Source organism: Ascaphus truei, chromosome 5, assembly GCF_040206685.1.
Source record: "Ascaphus truei isolate aAscTru1 chromosome 5, aAscTru1.hap1, whole genome shotgun sequence".
NCBI classification, from domain to species: domain Eukaryota; kingdom Metazoa; phylum Chordata; class Amphibia; order Anura; family Ascaphidae; genus Ascaphus; species Ascaphus truei.
In genome coordinates this window covers 277,587,525-277,607,978 of record NC_134487.1, presented here as the reverse complement: position 1 = coordinate 277,607,978, position 20,454 = coordinate 277,587,525, and the positions used below count along the sequence as shown (strand labels likewise).

Below are 20,454 nucleotides of genomic sequence, written 5' to 3'. Positions count from 1 at the left end.
TGCGAGGTATCGCAAAGCAGGACACTCCAGCAAATAGGGGCAGATATCTTTCTCAAGTCCCTGCTGTTCTGAGGACAAAGACCCCTCTCACATCCTGTGTTCAATTTAATATACTATCCACTTAATTACAGAAATGAATAATGCAAAACTGTGACTGCCACTCCCAGCCATGTGACACTGTAACTACATCTTGTAATGTTTCTTTAATCATTTATGATTGGTCTTGTAGTTCTCGGAATTTAGGTCCATAAGCTAAACTCCAAACAGCGTATAAAAAAATACTGTATCTCAGGGAATACAATACTGTACATGCTGCTTTCAGTTAGGGCATAATACTTATGTGAGGAAAACTACTGCACATGTTTCATAGTGAAAGTGATTTATGCTGAATTATAAAACTGTTCTTCATATGGTTCCCTTTTTATTTTGTTGAGTGTGTTCTGTGAAGATATCATTTTAGAAGCTGTTAAGGCGGCCTGTGAATGAGATGCAGTTTGCACCGGGAAAAGCTCTGTGGTATTTTTATGCTCACCCTTAAAGAAGAAGTAGGGGTTTCAGCACTGTACTGACTTATAACAAAGGCCATTCACCAAAAAGGAGCATAGTGTTTATTGTCCTGTACTGTATGTATATTTGTACATGTAACCCCTCTTTCCCTCAGACTATAGGTTCAGTCGCTGAGGTGGGGACCTGAGTTTTATGGGTCTATGTATAGGTATTAGGTATTATAGCGTGCGATACAAAAGGTTTGGGCCCGGAGCAACTGGACACAATACAACTGTAGTGAACTATAACGGGCTACACACACACACACATACATACATACATACATACATACATACATATATACATATATATATATATGCAGTGTTCGACAAATCACCCAAAAATCTACTCGCCCAACCAAAAAATCTACTCGCCCCCTAGTACCCAAACCCAATGTCCAGGTACCCTCATTCCCGCAATGTTATACATTGGAGGGGATGTGTTCCCTACCTGTCTTCTGGTTTAGGGGGGATTCCGATGTCTTCGTGTGAAGCTCGAGAGTTAGATCTGGAAGAAAGCAGCATAGGTTATTTTCGGTGTAGGTATAGGGCAGTTAAGACATGTAGGGTAAATAAGAGATCCAGAGTGTGAGAGAGAGTGTGGGTGAGAGACAGGGAGACACAAACACACACACAGAGACACACACACACACACACACACACACACACACACACACACACACACACACACACACACACACACACACACAGAGAGAGACAGAGAGAGAGAGAGACAGAGAGAGAGAGACACAGAGAGAGACACACAGAGAGAGAGACACAGAGAGAGAGAGAGACACACACAGAGAGAGAGAGACACAGAGAGAGAGAGACAGACGAGAGAGAGACAGAGAGACAGGAGAGAGAGAGAGACAGCGAGAGACAGAGAGAGAGAGACAGAGAGAGAGAGAGAGAGACACACACACAGAGAGAGACACACAGAGAGAGACATACACACACACAGAGAGAGACACACACACAGAGAGAGACACACACACACAGAGACACACACACACACACACACACAGAGAGAGACACACACACAGAGACACACACACACGCACAGAGAGAGAGACACACATAGAGAGAGAGACACACACACACAGAGACACACACACACACAGAGACACACACACATAGACACACACACACACAGAGAGACACACAGAAAAAGAGAGACACAGAAAAAGAGAGACACACAGAAAAAGAGAGACACACAGAAAAAGAGAGACACAAAGAAAAAGAGAGACACAGAAAGAGAGACACAGAGAAAGAGAGAGAGACACAGAGAGAGAGAGAGAGAGACAGAGACAGAGACAGAGAGACAGAGAGAGAGAACACACACACAGATAGAATGAGAGACAAAGACAGAGAGAGTGCGACAGAGAGAGTGCGAGAGTGAGAGGGCGAGGGCGAGAGCGACACAGGGAGAGGGCGACACAGAGAGAGGGCGACACAGGGAGAGGCAGAGGGCGACACAGGGAGAGGCAGAGGGCGACACAGGGAGAGGGTGACACACAAAGACACACACACTCACTGACACACACACTCACAGACACTCACTCACAGACACACACACTCACTCACAGACACACACTCTCACTCAGACACACTCACACTCACTCACAGACACACTCACACATGCAGAGACACACACGCAAAGACACACACACTTAGAGACACACTCACACAGACACACTCACAGACACACACACTCACTCACAGATTCACAGACACACTCACTCAGACACACAGACACACTCACTACTCACTCACAGACACACATACACACTCACTCAGACACACAGACACACTCACTCACAGACACTCACTCAGAGACACACACACACTCAGAGACACACACACTCAGAGACACACTCAGAGACACACTCAGAGAAACACTCAGAGACACTGACTCACAGACACTGACTCACAGACACTCACTCACAGACAGACACTCACAGACAGACACTCATAGACAGACACTCATAGACAGACACTCACAGACACAGACACCCACAGACACACACACAGTCACTCAGTCTGTCACTCACACACACACTCACCGGGTCGCACGTGGCAGCAGTGGGGCCTCCGCATGGCAGTGGGCCATCCACACGGCAGGAGGGCCTCTGCAAGGCAGGGGGGGGGTCACACATCGCAGCGGGGGCCTCCGCAAGGCAGCAGGGCCCTCCGCACGGCAGGAGGGCCTCTGCAAGGGCCCCCCCCGAAGCGGCCAACGCCGCAGCACGCTCCCCCCACGCCGCAGCACGCTCCCCCCACCGAAGCGAACCCCCTTCAGAGGTGGACACCCCCAGGCAGCAAGCGGGGATCGGGGGTAGGAGATCAGGGGCAGGAGGCGGCCTGGCGCAGGAGGCGCGCACGGGGGAAGCTGGGTTGGCGCTTCCCCCTCCGTATCAAGTTGGGAGCGGGTAGGGGCTGGGTTGCGCACGGGGCATGTGTTGGCGCTTCCCCCTCCATCCCACGTGGGGAGCGAGGGGGTGCGGGGGGGGAGGCTGGGTTGCGCGCGGGGCTTGTTTTGGTGCTTCCCCTCTGTCCCACGTGGGGAGCGGGGGGGGGGGGCTGGGTTGTGCGCGGGGCTTGTTTTGGTGCTTCCCCCTCCGTCCCATGTGGGGAGGGGGGGTTGGGATGCTGGGGGGAACAGGCAGCGGGTCCACAGGCAGCGCAGAGGGCAGGACACCCTGCTTGCCCTGTGCATGCGCGCCAGAACCACGGGAATCAGCGCCATTTTTTTCAACTTTTTTTAAAAATGTAATTAACTGGCGCCCGGCCGGGCCCCCCCTGACTCACGGGAGGAGATCAGGGGCAGGAGGGGGAGGATATCAGGAGGGGGAGGAGATCAAAGGAAGGGGCTCTTCCCCGCGGCCCTCTTCCCCGCGTTAACCCAATCAGGGAGGGGGATTATTTATTTATTTAAAAAAAAATTGGCACAAGCAGGGGAATTCATAGAGCCGCAGCACGGCTCGCCAGCGGCCTAAATCCACTCGCCACGGGCGAGTGGTTATCATTATTTGTCGAACACTGTATATATATATATATATATATAATATATATATACAGTGTTCGACAAACCTATACATTTGCTCGCCCCGGGCGAGTGGATTTATCCCCCGGGCGAGTAAATATTGGCCCAAGCAGCACACGTTTGGTACTAGGTGGCGAGTAGATTTTTTTGTGCGGCGAGTAGATTTTTTGGTGATTTGTCAACCACTGTATATATATATATATATATATATATATATATATATATATATATATATATATATATATATACATATACATAGTTAAGTTCCTCCACAGCAAAGCATATAGCAAATGGAAATATAACTGTATGCTCATTTGCATGTCTTAGGCAGGTCTGCAACCCCGCCTTTCACCATTATCACCCAGCACACAGCACTTCCACTGCAGCAAGGGATTCTGGGAAATGACATGCAAATTAGCACACAGTGCCACTTTTTGCTTCAAAACCATTTTAAACATGGTTCCCTATAGGCTTAAGCTTGCTGCATGGTCACAGCTTTAAGCACAGCCAGGGTTAAGAGGTGGGTTTACTGGCTATGCATCTTAACCCTGGCTGTGCTTATAACCATCGTGTATTGATGTTTGTTAAATCTTTTTTTATATACATGTGTTTCATAGTGTAGATGTGCAGGGGGTCTCCGGAGCTGAACCGCGTTGGTTTTATGTCCGGGGACCCCCTGCTTCCCGAGATACAGGCACCTTTATGGGGTGCCGTTATCCCCTGCACTTTCAAGCTTCCGTGTCACGTGATCGGGACATTTAAATTCTGCAGGGGATACCGGCACCCCAAAACGGGGCCTGTATCTCCTGAAGTAGGGGGTCCTCGGACCTGAAACCAATGCGGTTCAGCTCCGGAGACCCCTGCTCATGTACACTATTATTAAAATGATTTTAATTAGTGTATGATTGCCTGTAACAGCCTTGCATGGAGATGGCAAATCTCCATGCAAATGTTACATGCGGCTTTTTTTTCTATCAGCTAGCGTACGTGAAGTTTAATAACGCTAGCAGGGGGGAAAAAAGCAACACGTACGCTGTGGGTGTTTTGAGCACGTATGTTAGAAAATGAGCTCAAGGCCTTAGTGAATCGCGTCTCCGGCCTCACTTTTTAACGGACGTGCTTTTTGTGAACATCCGAACGCAAAAGCATTGAGCTTAGTACATAGACCCCTTAATCCTTTAAAAGTCCAAGCAGTGAAAATATATGTTCCAATAAAAGGAAATTAGGATCCACTGGCTGCCTTCTACACAGGGAAAACCACTCCCATAGATAATCTGAAAAGAAATAAAAGGGAGAGGGAAAATGAGACGCGCACTCTCCTAGTGTAATATTGCTTGAACAATTTATTACACTATAAAAATCATCAATGGTTCAACTCACAAACAACAGCGAGTCACTCGCATTTCTGAGTATAATACTCCGTCCGTCCCCAGCTACGCTTTAGACGCTTCACAATATCTTCCACTGGCTGCACACGTGAGGTCTGTGTTGCACGTCCTCCGCTCGCAGACAGGAAGTGGTATCAGAGCACACTGAATTTAATCCCCCTGCTACACCGAGACAGGAATCGCAACAGTTACGCCAGATTTTCACTGAACCACAGTTCATTAGAGGAACAGAATAGCCTCAAACCTCACAGAGGACCTGTCCAGTGGCTAAAAGCGCCGTGTCACTGGGGATTAGGGCCGCCTTACTCGTTTCGTCTTTAAACAACTTCTTCAGAGGCCTCCCAGGAAGGTTGTAGTAGGAGTCAATCCCTTCATTACCTATTGAAGGGGTTAACCCCTCCTGCAAGGCTTAAACACCCACCCCGGGGCAACTACCCTGTTCACCCACCCCCTCTACCACCAACTCCAAAGATGGGTAATGGTGATTTTGCCCTTTAAAATAACCATTACAGTGCAATAAAATACATTACCATAATACAGGGGTGAGCAAACTGGCGGAAACAAGAATTTATAGGGGGCACGGTGGTTACAGAGGCCCCGCACTCTTCCCCGATGAATTGAAATTAAATGCCGGGAGAGGCGTGAGGCCTCTGTAACTCCCTTACCTGCTCTCTGCCGGGTCTTCAATGACGCATCGCCATGGCAACGCAGCATCATGTGACGTGACGCGTCGCCATGGCAAAGCACGTCAAATGACTCAGTGGGAAGACGTGACATCACATGACCCACAGCGTCATTTGAAGCCGGGTCCTTTGAGAGGGAGGGGGGGCGCGAACGCTGCGGCTGGCAGGCAGGGGGGCACAGCTCAGGAAGTTTACGCACCCCTGCCATAATATATACATTACTAGAACACAAAACTCTAGCCATTTAATCCAGTGATTTACACTGTGATAATCTTGCCACATTGGCAAGCAATGGCCACCCAACAACCCCCCAACCCCCTCTGTAATGGGCAAAAGGCCTATTATCCATGTCTGGATAATAGCGCATTTGCCCATTAAAAATAAAACATTACCCAGCCAGCATAAAGTAAATTAAAGTTGTATTTACCCTGCCAGGATAAAGCCCGTCCTCGTCTTTGTCTTCCTCCGCATCTTCTGTGTCTTCCGTGGGCAGCAACATCTGAGAGAAGCGGGACAGGGAGGAACGCCCACACTGTCTCACAGTGAGCCTCTGACGCCAGTGTGTGTCGGGCTTCTCTCTCATGCTCGTGCATGATGGAAGCTGGGCCCAGCTTGCTTCCAGCGTGCGCCGATGTCAGAGGCTCAGCGTGGGACAGTGTCAGTGAGGGAGGTCCTCAGCTGGGGAGAGCCAGGGCCTGACGGCAACGAGAGGACAGGCAGCCGGGCGAAGAAGTTGGGCCTGTCCAGAGGTCGGGCCCAACTTCAAACATCGGCCGGGTCCCCTGCAGCCACTGGGCCCTGGACACTCTGCCATGGCGGTGGCCCTGCCTACCGTACAGAGGGGCCATACCGTGACGTGCTTGTTGGCTTAAAATACTGTGGCCAAAGAATTGAACTAAATGACCTGTGTATAAATAGATACGTTTTTAACTATATAAATGATCATGTTAGATGTGGCACTAGGCCTTTTTGTCTTTAGTTCTATACATGAGATCACAATCCTAGTAACAATCTTTTTAACACAATATATATGATGTGGTGGATTTGGGTTCTGAGTTTAAAGGGGCTGTATGCGTTTGTCAAGTTTGTAGGTTTCCTGAAGCCCAGCGGAAATGTTTTTGTGTAAGTATGTGTAACACTGCTACCTCCCCCCCCCGCCCCCCCAATCTCACATAGGGACCAGTACTGGGGGTCTACTATTATTACCAGGTGTGGGTAGTGCTATACCTGTGAGGCTGCAGGAGGTCTGAGGTCTGTCTGTGCGGTGTTATGGAGACAGGAACAGGACAGGCTTAGACAGATCTCTGGGTTCGTTGTACAGTTGGTGTCAGCACCTCCAGTCCCATGGGTCCTGAATAGAATCAGGGGACTCCCTATGGGACACACACATATACCTCCTTTCTTCCACACTGAAGACATCCAGGCAGGTATATATGTCAAATGGTATTCTTTATTGCATCCACTGCAGCGCATCACACAGCGACACAGTACAGCAGCAGATCACAGCTTCTGGGTGGTACACCCCCCCTGGTATTCTGGGGTGCGGGTCTATGATGTTACTCAGGCCTAGCCTGCCCTCACAATGGGGAGGAGCTTACAGCAATGGAGCATGTCCTGCTAGCTTGAAAGCAGGGCTCCAAAGACACAGTAAGTTGTGTTGCATTCTGCTAAGAGCTTTCTAGAAGGGGCCAGCTCATGACATCAGACCTATCACGATAGACTCTCTCTCCTGCCACGAGTCACCACCCTCATCTAGTTACTCCCAGGAGAAGCACAAGGGGGGTCAATTGCCCACAGGTTAACTCAGTCATGCCTGCAGCTATCAGGACTTACAGACAGAGCAGGGAAGTACTGGCACAGATGACATACCTGCTATATATGTGTGCATCTATTCCTAGCAATTGCTTAACAAAAGTACACGATACTGCAACTAGGAGAATAGCAGGTACAAACACACTCTTAGAGCTTAGAGTCAATCAGTGGTTCTCAACCTTCTGGAGCAGGGTCAGCCCGAGGGGATTTTATAAATCTCGGATCACCGCTGCTCATCAGAGCTCAATAACCTCTTTAAGCTGACATGCAGCACATTTACCCTTCTCACATATACAAATTCCCCACACTCCTTCACCATTATTCTAATGCACACTCCACATAATAATAATAGCATGTTCTTGTATAGCGCTGCGAGTTTTACGTTGCGATTTACAGAGACATTTTGCAGGCACAGGTCCCTGCCCCGTGGAGCTTACAATCTATGTTTTTGGTGCCTGAGGCACAGGGAGATAAGGTGACTTGTCCAAGGTCACAAGGAGCCGACACCGGAAATTGAACCAGGTTCCCCTGCGTCAAACTCAGTGGAGTCAGTGTCTTTACTCACTGAGCCACTCCTTCACTCCCCCTTCTTATGTAGCGCGCACACACACATCCAATTCATCTATCACACACAGGGTTGTCACCTTCTACTGATGGCCAACCCGGAGAAAATGTAAAAACAAAAAAAAATTCCCTGACTTGCTGTAACTCCCCCTCCAACTGCAGTGAACATGGCTGCGCGGCGTCAAATGATGCCACGTTGCCATGACAACGGGATGCTACGTGACGTCAAGCTAAACCCGTAGCTCGGAGGTAAGTGCCCGAAACCCGAAGTCTCAGGGTTTAACCCGGAGCAGTGGCAACCCTGATCACACACTCCACATTCACACCACTTCTCTCAAACTCCATACACACACATACCCCACTCACATTTACTCACCTTTCCTCATGCCCCACACTTTCAGACCACTCCTCACTCCCTCCACGTACACCACAGATACCCCTTTTCACACACCACACACAGCTCCTCCCCTCATACACACAAGTCACTCACATGCCCTTTTCTTACTCAACCTACTTAACTTTCTACTATACACACAGAGCCATCACAATCCTCCCCCTACACAAAGCAGTATTTATATTATACAACGTTTATATTCTAGATACAGACACATGAAAGAGTACAACAGTAGAAAAACATTTTTTTTTAAATTATATTTTAGAATTGATTGGAACAGCAGGAAAAGTATGATCCCATCCAGGGCTGCCGACAGCTTTCTCAGGGCCCAGGACTAGAGTCTCTACCCCTGTCAGCAGCCTTACGAGTCCCACTCCCTCTCATACTCACCTCCTTCACCTTTTGCTTTCCCGCTCCTTATTACCCCACTCTCTTTGGCGCCCCCTCTCTCCTCCCTCCTCCCCTGCCACCCACCTCCTCCCCATGTCCCCTCCTGCTTCCCTTCCCCTCCTCCACCGCAGTTCATCCAACCCCACCCCATTCTCTCCTCCCTAACCCCCCACCCCTGTCAAACCCCCATCCGTATCCATCCTCCTTCCCCACAGTCCTCCTCCCTCCCCTCTCCCCCTCCCTTTCACTCCTCCCCTCTCCTCCTCTAGCCCCCTCATCCACCACTGTCCCTCTCTCCCGACCTCTCTCTTACTCCCCTCCTCCTTCTCTCATACTTCCCCCTCCTTTATTTAACTCCCCCTGTCCTCTTCTCTTACTCCATTCCCTTCTACTCTCTCACTCACCCTCCTCACTCTTATCCTCTCCTATTACTCCCCCCTCCTCCTCTCTTACTCCCCCTTCTCCTCTTACTTCCCGTCTTTATTGCCCCTCCTCCTCTCTCATTCCCCCTCCTCTTTTACTCACTCCTCAACCTTCCCTTCTCTCTTACTCCCCCTCATCTCTCTTACTCCCCCCTTACTCATTGCAAGACCAGGTGCACAAGTTTTACTAGAGAGGACCCCGCAGTACATGGAGGACCCAGCAACCCAACCCAGTTGAACTTCCATATATACCAGTTCTCCCCACGTCGGCGCCCTAATCCTATACTCCATGATGTTGCCATAATCCTAAAGCTCCATCGGTATCAGATGAACATGTGACAGGATGAGTGGGTGATACTTTGCTCTCACCCTGCACATACTCTGTACATAAACACACCACCAGCATACTGTATGCGGTATGAGGTGGGTTGAAAAAAGCTTGTAGTCTCATCCTTACATTTCTTATCATGCATTTTGTTGACTCTTCTTTACAGCCCTCTCTGCATCATTGGGAGAGGTAACAGGATCAGTGGGTGATACTTTGCTCTTACCCTGCACATACTCTGCTCATGAAGGCATCACCAGCACGTGCTGGGGACGAGGCAGCTGTACATTGACCAGTTGGGACAATTTATTATCCGGACTGATGGCAGGACAGTGACCCAATGGGAATCTGAAAGATACAAGTTAATGGGGAACATAGCACAGGGGGATGTGTCTGTGACTATCACTGGGGTGCAGCGCACTGATGAAGGAACATACTGCTGCCGTGTGGAGATCCCATGGCTATTTAATGACGAGAAAGATATAATGGAAGGGGAGGTAAAGTGACCTCTGTTAGTGATTTTTGTAACTAAAAGTGATTTTTGTAACTCTGGGAGCCTGAGATTGGGGCCTTCCCATGTGCTCTTCCCTGCGGGGAGGAGTGAGTGTGGACCAATACCTCTGCCTCCGCTGGAGAGGTGGGGAAGAGCTAGGATGGCTTCGGGTGCCCTTGGCCTGATGGTGAGAACTGATCTAAGAGACTGTATCCGTCAGAAGACTGTTGAGTACCTGCAGACTGCAGTAATAAACCATTCCTGTTTTGCAATATACCTCCGGCCTGTTGTGTGATCTAACTGGGGGGAGAGGTAATCAGTTCTACTGTGGGAGATCATCTCCATTTCCCTGGAGTCTACGGCAGATGGAGACGCTGCACTGCTACGTATTATGTAGGGTATGAACCCCAGAAGCCTGTTCCTGTGTCCCCACTACCATCGCGGATGACTCTGCCCACTTGTTGCCAGCAGGTATATGCACCATACATATTTAAAACCAGAGACAGAAAATAAAACACAGACAGAGCTCAGTTTTAGCACATCCAGTGAAACTCATACACGGTACAGTGCCTAAATGTATATGTATAAATATCTATTAAGTATGTTCCTACATCAGCGCGCTGCACCCCAGTGATAGTCAGGGACACATCCCCCTGTGCTATGTTCCCCATTAACTTGTATCTCTTAGATTTCCTCTGGGTCACTGTGCTGCCATCAGTCAGGATAATTGGGAACATTCTACATTTAAATGCCTCCCGGCACCCCTTACGGAGGTAAGTATCTTGGAAAGAAGGGTGGGCCGTGCAGCTGAAATGAATGGGGTTAAGCTCCGGAGACCTCCTGCTTCAGTCCTATTTTTTTTAAAAATAGGGAAAACGCTACGCTTGCTCTGCCGCTTAAAAAAAAAATTACCATGAGTATTGCAGCTTTACATCCTCCACATCAGGCAGCCTCCTATTGGCCTGTGTGTCCCGTGAGGATTAAACCCGCCATTTTGTTTACTTTGCAGGGAACAGAATAGAGTGTTTCAGCTCTGAGGACATCCTCTTTTTATACAGGTGTAACGGTGTTTCTCCCCCCACCCAACCCAATCGCTGATAGGGGCCATCACAGGTTGTATGGTGCATATTGGACACCTAACAAGCTCCTATTGAACCCCCAAAATAACCACAACATATATATAAGCATATGAGTGTCACAGAGGAGTGCTACTGAGCATGGCAATATATATTTAAAACCAGAGACAGAACATAAAACACAGACAGAGCTCAGTTTTAGCACATCCAATGAAACTCATACACGGTACAGTGCCTAAATGTATATGTATAAATATCTATTAAGTAAAATGGTCTTTTAGTTTAACATTTTTGGCCAAAATTGTTGTAAGCCCCTGAGCCAACTGCACGGCAGACCACAATTCAGGGGTCCCTAACGCTAATATAAATTCTTAATAACCTGTGTAATAACAGGAAGAATGATTTATAGTAAATCTGTCAATATTTGTTATTGTACTGCCTTGTGGAGATGCCATGGCTATTCAGTGACCAGAGGAAGGAGATAACAATGGAGATAATGGAAGGTGAGGTAAAGTTAAGCCCGTTAGTGATTTTTGTAGATAACTTTCCCTTTATGTAGGTCAGCAAACAATGCCCATTTTTTGTTATAAGATTGACACAAACAGCAAGATTTACTAAAGATTAATATTAGAAAAGATTGTTAATAACTCTTTTTAACAACCTACTCACTAAAATCGTATTGCTAGCGGTAAACCAGAGCAATTAGTTTTTTTTACGCAATGCGTGCAAATGAGTACTTACAGCAACATTCCTGACATTAGGCCAATATTTAATACAGTCTATCTATCTATCACTATCAAAACAACAATGGACCAGAGGGTAGTTTTTTGGTGGTATACGGCTCCTTGGCGGGCTCGGCAATCGCTCTGATTAATGTATACGCCCCTAATGAGAATTAAACGGAATTTCTAAAAACAGTTCTCGAGGGCATTGACTCGGGATATCTGTCGTCGATACCAGTGGGCGGGGACCTAAACATGGTTCTAAACCCCAATGAGGACAGATCAATCACAATGGGTCACGCCCGTACAACCACTCCCAGCTCACAGGGAAAAGGTTCAGGGGAATACTGAGTGAGTTCTCATTGGTAGATATATGGAGATCCCAGCATCAAGGCCAGAGGGACTTTACTTTTTACTCAGCACCTCATCAGACCTGTTCTCGTATAGACTACTTTCTGGTAACCAAAAATGTCTTGGAGGCGTCCATTGGCTCGGACATTGGCCCGATTACATGGTCCGATCATGCCCCTATCACCTTGACCCTATCAGTACCATTCGAATTAAAAAACTACAGTTTATTCCTGGAGGCTAAACGACTCCCTTCTGAATCATCCTGAGATAGAGAAGGAGATTAGAACCTCACTTAAGGACTACTTCTTCTTTAACTCAGGATCAGTCTCCTCCCCAGCAATCCTATGGGAGGCCCATAAGGCAGCAATTAGGGGCAAATTCATCTCTATTGCGTCCCATAGGAAAAAAAAGTCAGACAGAAGCTGATCAAAGAACTTACAGACAATATTATTACGCTGGAACAAGCCCACAAATCTAATCCCTCAAAGAGAATTTACAAAGCTCTAACCACAGCCAGACTAAACCTTAAACAAGCCCAGCTAGAAGATGTTGAGAAGGCCCTAAAATGGACTAATCAACAGTACTATGATAAGGGTAACAAGGCCAACAGACTGAGAGAAATACAAAAGAGATCCCAAATAACGGCGATCAAAAATAGATCTGGTGAGATACAATATAGCGATAACAAAATAGCAGCAGAGTTTACTAAATATTATACTGAGCTATATAACCTAAGATCCAAAAATGGACGACTTGAACCTATAGCATCCGAATCTATAAAAAAAATACTTAGACAATTGCCACCTCCCTACATTAACAGAGGAGGAAAACACAGTCCTCAACGCTGAGATTTCAAAAGAGGAACTGGAAGAGGCGGTCAAAGTGCTAAAACTCTCCAAGTCCCCTGGCCCTGACGGTTTCACCAATGTCTATTACAAGAGATTCTTGCCCATACTATCCACGCATCTACTAAAAATGTTCAACCACTTTATGGAAGGGAACCCAATTCCCACATCAATGTCTCTCGCTAACCTAGCCATCATCCATGAGGAAGGCAGAGATCCGATGCAATGTGGAAGCTATCGTCCAACCTCCCTTCTCAACAATGACCTTAAATTATATAGCAAAATACTTGCAAATAGACTAAACCCTATCTTACCGAGACTTATAAGCATTGACCAAGTAGGATTTCTCGCGGGCAGACAAGCCTCAGACAACACTCGTTAGATAATCAATATTATAGACCATGTTCACCTCACTGGAACCAAAGCATTACTCCTTAGCTTAGACGCAGAGACGGCGTTCGATAGAATCGATTGGCTATTCCTAGACCACACTTTGCGTAAATTCGGCTTTAAAGACGCATACCTAGAAGGGGTCCGTAGACTCTACCAGGACCATTCAGCAATGGTAAAATTACCAGGGGGCAGTAATCAGAGATTTGATATTACAAATGGCACGAGACAGGGATGCCCCTTGTCCCCTCTCCTCTTTGCACGAACTATAGAACCCCTGGCATCCACAATTCGAAATAATGTAGACATCCGAGGAATAGAAATTGGACATACGCAATATAAGATATCCCTGTTCACGGACGATATCATCTTAACGCTCTCCAAACCCCAAATTTCCCTTCCCAACCTCCAAAAAGAACTCCTAGACTTCGGAAGAATATCAGGATACAAAATTAATAGTGACAAATCCGAAGCGCTGAATTTAAACCTGCCAGAGCCAGAGGTGAAACTTCTAAAGCTAAATTTTAACTACCGATGGAGCTCCTCTTGTATCAAATATTTGGGAGTAAAGATATCGAGGAACTACCAATCCCTATATCAACACAATTACCCAGCCTTATTTCTGAAAATTAAACAGGACCTAGATAAATGGGGAGGGTACCAAATATCATTGATCGGGAGAATGATCTCAGTAAAAATGAATATACTCCCCAGATTGTTATATTACTTCCAGACTCTCCCGGTCCACATCCCTGGCTCAGAATTGAAGAATATCCAAAAACTAATCTTTCATTTTATTTGGCAGGGTAAAAAACCCAGAATTGCCAGGGCAGTTTTGCTTGCGTCAAGAGGGAGAGGGGGTCTTGGAGTCCCAGATATTACAAGATACTATCAAGCCAAAACTACACTTGCCTAAACAAGTGAAAAAGACCCCTATATAACTGTAAGGAATCCACTCCTGGCTTTGATTATAGCTTTTGCAGACTTCTGCAGTTGCAAAAGCTTCCTCTGGCAATCAATGGCACATGTGCTGCTTCTCATTGCAGCTTCTGCCCTGTGCTCCATCATTGGAGGAATACTCACACACTCTCCTCCTGTGATTGGATCTCCGCCCTTTATATCCTGGGATTTGGCACTGAAACAGTGCCGAGCATAAATTATTACCCTGGACGTTACTGTCTCTGCCACAAGCCACCCTGGCTTGTATCCTGGTGTACTAACCTTTCTGGTTCTTGTCCCTAGTTCCTGAGGCCGCCTGCTAGTTCCATGCAGGGTCCCGTTCCTGACTTCTCTGCTGAAGCGTTGTTTCCTGAGGCCGCCTGCTAGTTCCATGCCGGGGCCCGTTCCTGACTTCTGTGCTGAAGCGTTGGTTTCCCGACGCTGCCCTGCGGTGTACTTCGGCCAGCCTGCTGTCTCCCCCTGCTGAGACCGGCGTCATGGGCCGAGGCCGCTCCTCACGAAGAGGTCACTCCCGCACTCACGCTCCTAAGCTGAAGCGGGGAACTCCTGACTACCTGTTGCCGAACTCCTGCTTGAATAACGACGATGCTGCCTTCTCCACTCCTGACCCTCCTACGTACGACTACGAACTGCGCACTCCGGATCAGTCTGCGCGGACTAAGGTCGGTGATTATATAACCCCACCTCAGCCCCGCGGTCCGGTCCCGGTTTGTCGCGAGCACAATCGTAACAATAACTAGCACTCATAGGAAGATGATATGATGTGTATAACATAAAACTTAACCTTTATTGGTTTATAAAATAATAGATGGGAATGAACACTCAAACACAGACACATAACACTAATCATAAAAAAATATTAAACTGACCACCTCCTGATCAAAATCTAAAATGATAGGGGTGGTTAACAGCTTTTTTCCTTCTCTCCCCCATCTTTCCCACTCTCTCAATATATACTATCAAGCCACCCAGCTGCGACAGGTAGTAGTCTGGAACGCAAACCCAGGCCAATATTGCTGGATGGACATAGAAACGCAATACGCCGGCACGCCTTCTCTGCCAGCATGCCTTTGATCCCTGAGCAGGGAAGATATGCAGAATAGTAAATTCAAATTAGGTCCAATGAAACACACATGGGAGACCTGGATGAAATGCAAACTCAAATTCAAGCTCACGGCCCCTAAATCTCAACTCATCCCAATCATTAAAAAACCCAAATTTCCACCTGGCTGTGAGCCCAGACAATTCGACCAATTTACGGTTAAAAATATTAGGGCGGTTGCCGACTTCCTGAGCTTAGGGCAGTTCCTGAGTTATCAAAGATTACAAAACAAATATGAAATAGTAGGACTGAACGTCTTCAAATACCTTCAAATTCGACACTTTATTCAAACAGTATCCCCAACATTGGAATTTACCCCTCTCACTGGTTTTGAGCGGCTGTGCAAGGAAACAGTCCACCAAAAAGGTCTTATAACACAAATCTATGCAGAATTGGAGAGGGCGACAGACGACTCCATCCATGACTACATGCTTAATTGGGCAGCAGAATTGAATATAGTTATAGACCGAGAGGATTGGGAATGTATTTGGGAATCAGTCTCAGGAACTTTCATATGTACCACAATCAAGGAAAATATTTACAAATTACTGTTTCGCTGGTATCTTACCCCAGTCAGAATAAATCAAATCTACCCTCTGGCCTCCGATCTATGCTGGCGAGGCTGCGGTCAAAATGGAGACATGACCCATATCTGGTGGTCATGTCCGGAAATTCAGAAATATTGGGAAACCATACAAAATATAATAAAAGAGGTCACAGACCTCACAATACCCATTGACCCGCTGACCTACTTATTGGCCAGGCCAATAGAGAAACTTGACCGACCAATAGGAAAATTAATCTCCTTCATCCTCACGGCGGCCAGATGTGCAGTGGCCGCCTCATGGAAGAAGGTGCCTCCCCCCCTAAGCAAACAGTAAAGAAAAGAATACAAGAGGTAATGGTAATGGAGAAGTTATCATCCTTTCTGAAAAGGACAACGGTATCCTTCTACAAAATATGTGAACCATGGCTGACCCAAACAGCAAATTAAAACTTGCCTACCCCTAAGAAGCAATAGATGAGACACGAGAGAAACCCATCATCGGAAACTGAGGAGGACGGAACCCTCCCCCCCCCCTCCTTTTTTCTCCCTTCTCTCTTTCTGTTTCCACCCTCACGCTAACCCTGTCGACCCAAGGAGAAGGGTCGGGAGAGCGTTGAGACTTTCTCTGTTAACAACAAAAAGAAAAACCCTGTATTAGGCCAAGATATTTTTGTAATAATGTGTATTGTATCAATGCCTAATAAAAAAATTTGAAACAAAAAAAATAGGACTGAAGCAGGAGGTCTCTGGAGCTTAAGTTCCATTCATTTCAGCTCCATGGCCCACCCTTCTTTCTGAGATACTTACCTTCGTAAAGGGTGCCGGTACCATTTAAATGTCCCTCTTCCAGTGAGCCAATAGGAAGCCACAAGGGGTGATGTCGCGGCTTCCTATTGGGATGCAGGAGATTTAAACGCTGCCATATTGTGAACCACATCTAGCCTATTATTCTCAACACACTACACATTCACTCCCCGTTCTCACGTAGCACGCACATTCAATTTATCTATCACACACTTCACATTCACCCCACTTCTCTCATACTCCATATACGCACACACCCCACTCACCTTACCTCCCACCCCACAGTTTCAGACCACTCACACCCTCCACACACCCCATTCTCACACACCGCTCCTCCCCTCATACACACACCACACACAGCTCCTCCACTCATACACACAAGATACTCACATGCCCTTTTCTTTCTCAAGCGACATACCTTTCCACTAACCGCACAAAGCCATCGCACCCCCTCTCTACACAAAGCAGTATATATATTTATATTATACAATGTTTGTATTCTAGATACAAACACATGAAACAGTGCAGCAGTAGAAAAACAGTTTTTGGCCATATTTAAGTATAGCAGGGTTCCCCTGCCCCCCCCCCCCCCCCTACCTCCGTTTCAGCGGGAGGGACCCCCACAATGTGTCAGGGAGCTGCAGGGGTGGGCGCATCGCCGAAGGCTCCGGCGGTTCTGTCTTCAGGACGCCGCCATCTTGCGCGAGGTTCGCGCATGTGCAAAGCATTAGCCGGGGGCCATTACTAGTCGCGCATGCGCACTCGCGGCTCCGCGGGGAACTACAACTCCCAAGAGGCTTAGGGAGATGACATCACATGCAGCCAGACAGCCAATAGGGCTTTAGGATTCCCCTGCAGGAGTTAGTTACATTTCGCGCGCTGGCACCAGGAAGTCAGTTGGAGCTGGGACACAGGTAGGGGAGGGTGTATGTGTGTTTAAGGGTCTGTGACCCTCTGCACTAGGCCAGAGACCCCCTAGGCCCCAGCTAGGCCCCAACTCACATCTTAAGATTGTGGCTGCAACAGGGACAGGCCCTTAGGTAGGGACCTTGTCCTATTAGCTGTTTGGTAGTTCAGGGACACAGCTTCAACGGTGCGCAGCCCTGATAATTGTGGTCTGGGAACAGACCACCTTGCCAAGACTAGAGACTATCTTCGTGTGGGACACTCCAGCGGAATACCAACCCACACGGAGGTGGACTCGTCGCAGATGACGTCCTTGGATCGGCGGATTCCTTTTGTCTTTCCAGTGGCACGCCCGGGTGCAGGAGCACCCGGCAGGTACCTATACTTAAAGTGCACCAACTGTTTTTACACTTTATATAGTGGGCCGCACGGTCACACACATTGGGATGGGAGGGGTTATATCCTTGTGGACATCTGGGTGGTTGGGTACCCGAGGGCCCCATCAGGTACTGTGGACACGGTGTGGGTTATACGGTGGTGGGTCACTGCCCTGCATGGCTGGATGATTAGCTGTAACCAGTAGTATTATTGTTATCATTGTTTGGTATTTCATATATGTTCATAGTAAAGCTCCCTTGTTCTGTTGCATCAGTGTGTGTTGTACATATATGTTCCTGCATTGGGTTATCCCACATAGTTGGGATCCCGTGCAGGTGGAGGCGCTGTTACATAATGAATCAGGTACACCCCAGGCTCCCAGCGGCAGAGGTTCAGGTCTCTTGCGAGCCACAGGTAAAGCCCCACACACATCGCAGACGCCTTATCTCCCAGGGGGTGGGGGAAAGTGCGCTACATAAGAATTGATTGAGACAGTAGAAAATGTATGATCCCATCCAGGGCTGCCAACAGCTTTCTCAGGGAGCAGGACTAGAGTCTCTACCCCTGTCAGCAGCCTTACAAGGCCCCCTCTCCATCACACTCCCACCTCTCAACCCCCATCTCTTCCTCACCCCTCACTTGCCCTTTCCTTCCCCCACACATTTCTCTCATTCTCCCCTCTTTCTTATCTCCCTCTCTCTATCTCCCCCCTTCTCCCTCCCTCACCCCCTCTTACTCGCCCCTCTCTCTCTTACTCCCCCCATCTCTTTACTCTCCCGCTCCTCTCTCTTACTACCCCGCTCCTCTCTCATACGCCCCTGTTCCTCTATTTTACTTCCCCCACCTCTCTCTTATCTTCCCCCTCCTCTCTTACTCATTGCCAGACCAGGTGCACTTGTTTGTGTGGGGGGGAGGGGTGCTAGAGTGGACCCTGTGGCCCAACACAGTTGAACTTCAATATGTCCCAGCTCTCCCCATGTCGGCGCCCTAATCCATACTCCACAATGTTGCCATAATCGTCCAGCTCCATCAGTATCAGATGAACATGTGACAGGATGAGTGGGTGATACTTTGCTCTTACCTTGCACATACTCTGCACATAAACACACCACCAGCATGTGCGGTGTCGGGTGGGTTGAAAAAAGCTTGTAGTCTCATCCTTACATTTCTTATAATGCATTTTGTTGACTCTTTTTCACAGACCTCTCTGCATCATTGGAAGAGGTGACAGGATCCGTGGGTGATACTTTGCTCTTACCCTGTACATACTCTGCTCATAAAGGCACCACCAGCATGTGCTGGGGACGAGGCAGCTGCACATCTTTCTTATCTTGGCAATGTAACAATGTTATTATCCGGACTGATGGCAGGACAGTGACCCAGAGGGAATCTGAGAGATACAAGTTAATGGGGAACATAGCACAGGGGGATGTGTCGCTGACTATCACTGGGGTGCAACGTGCTGATGAAGGAACATACTGCTGCCATATGGAAATCTCGACAATATTCAATGCCCACAGGAAGGAGATAAAAGTGGAGATAACGGAAGGTGAGTACTCCTCCCTTGCTAGCGAAAGTAGAGATTTGCTTCTACATCAGTCGCATGAACCGCGGTACAGGCAGCATGTAAGAGAAGCTTCCGGAATAACCGAATGTTTATATTGTGTTTATAATACAGCAATCACACAAAAATATAGATCAGCTAGCGTGGTGGGGAAGAGTTAGGATGGCTGCATGTGCCCTTGGGCTGTAGTGACGGTCCAGGGACCATCTTCAGTGAGAGCTGATCTAAGAGACTGTATCCAGCAGAAGACTGCTGAGTACCTGTTGTGTTACTGCAAAGTGTGTAGTAATAAACTGTTCCTGTTTGCAATATACCTCCGGCCTGGTGTGTGATCTAACTGGGGGGAGAGGTACAAGTTCTACTGTGGGAGATCGTCTCCATTTCCCTGGAGCCTACGGCAGACGGAGGCGCTGCACTGCTAAGTATTATGTGGGGTATGAACCCCAGAAGCCTGTTCCTTTTTCCCCAAGTCATTGCAGATGACTTAGCCCTCTTGTTGCCAGCAGGTATATGCACCATACAACCTGTAATGGCCCCTATCTGTGATTGGGTGGGGGAAACACCGTTACATAACAACCTATTCACTAAAGTCGTATTGCTAGTGGTAAACCAGAGCAAATAGTTTTTTTAATCAATGCATGCAAATTAGTACTTTGTTCACAATTCCTGGCATTACACCAATATTTTATATATCTATCACTATCGAGCCGGCACCAGTATAAATGGGGGGAGGAAATGGTCCCGCCGCCA

General features: G+C 47.8%; 1 protein-coding gene across 1 annotated transcript in view; it reads left to right on the top strand.

Moving 5' to 3' along the window:
• The window catches only part of LOC142494583 (hepatitis A virus cellular receptor 1 homolog), a 37,275-nt gene that overhangs the window by 1,241 nt on the left and 15,580 nt on the right, over positions 1-20,454 (top strand). Inside the window, exon 2 of the mRNA XM_075599033.1 lies at positions 19,342-19,689. Coding sequence (XP_075455148.1) covers positions 19,342-19,689 — 348 coding nt within the window. The remainder of the gene's footprint in view (positions 1-19,341; positions 19,690-20,454) is intronic.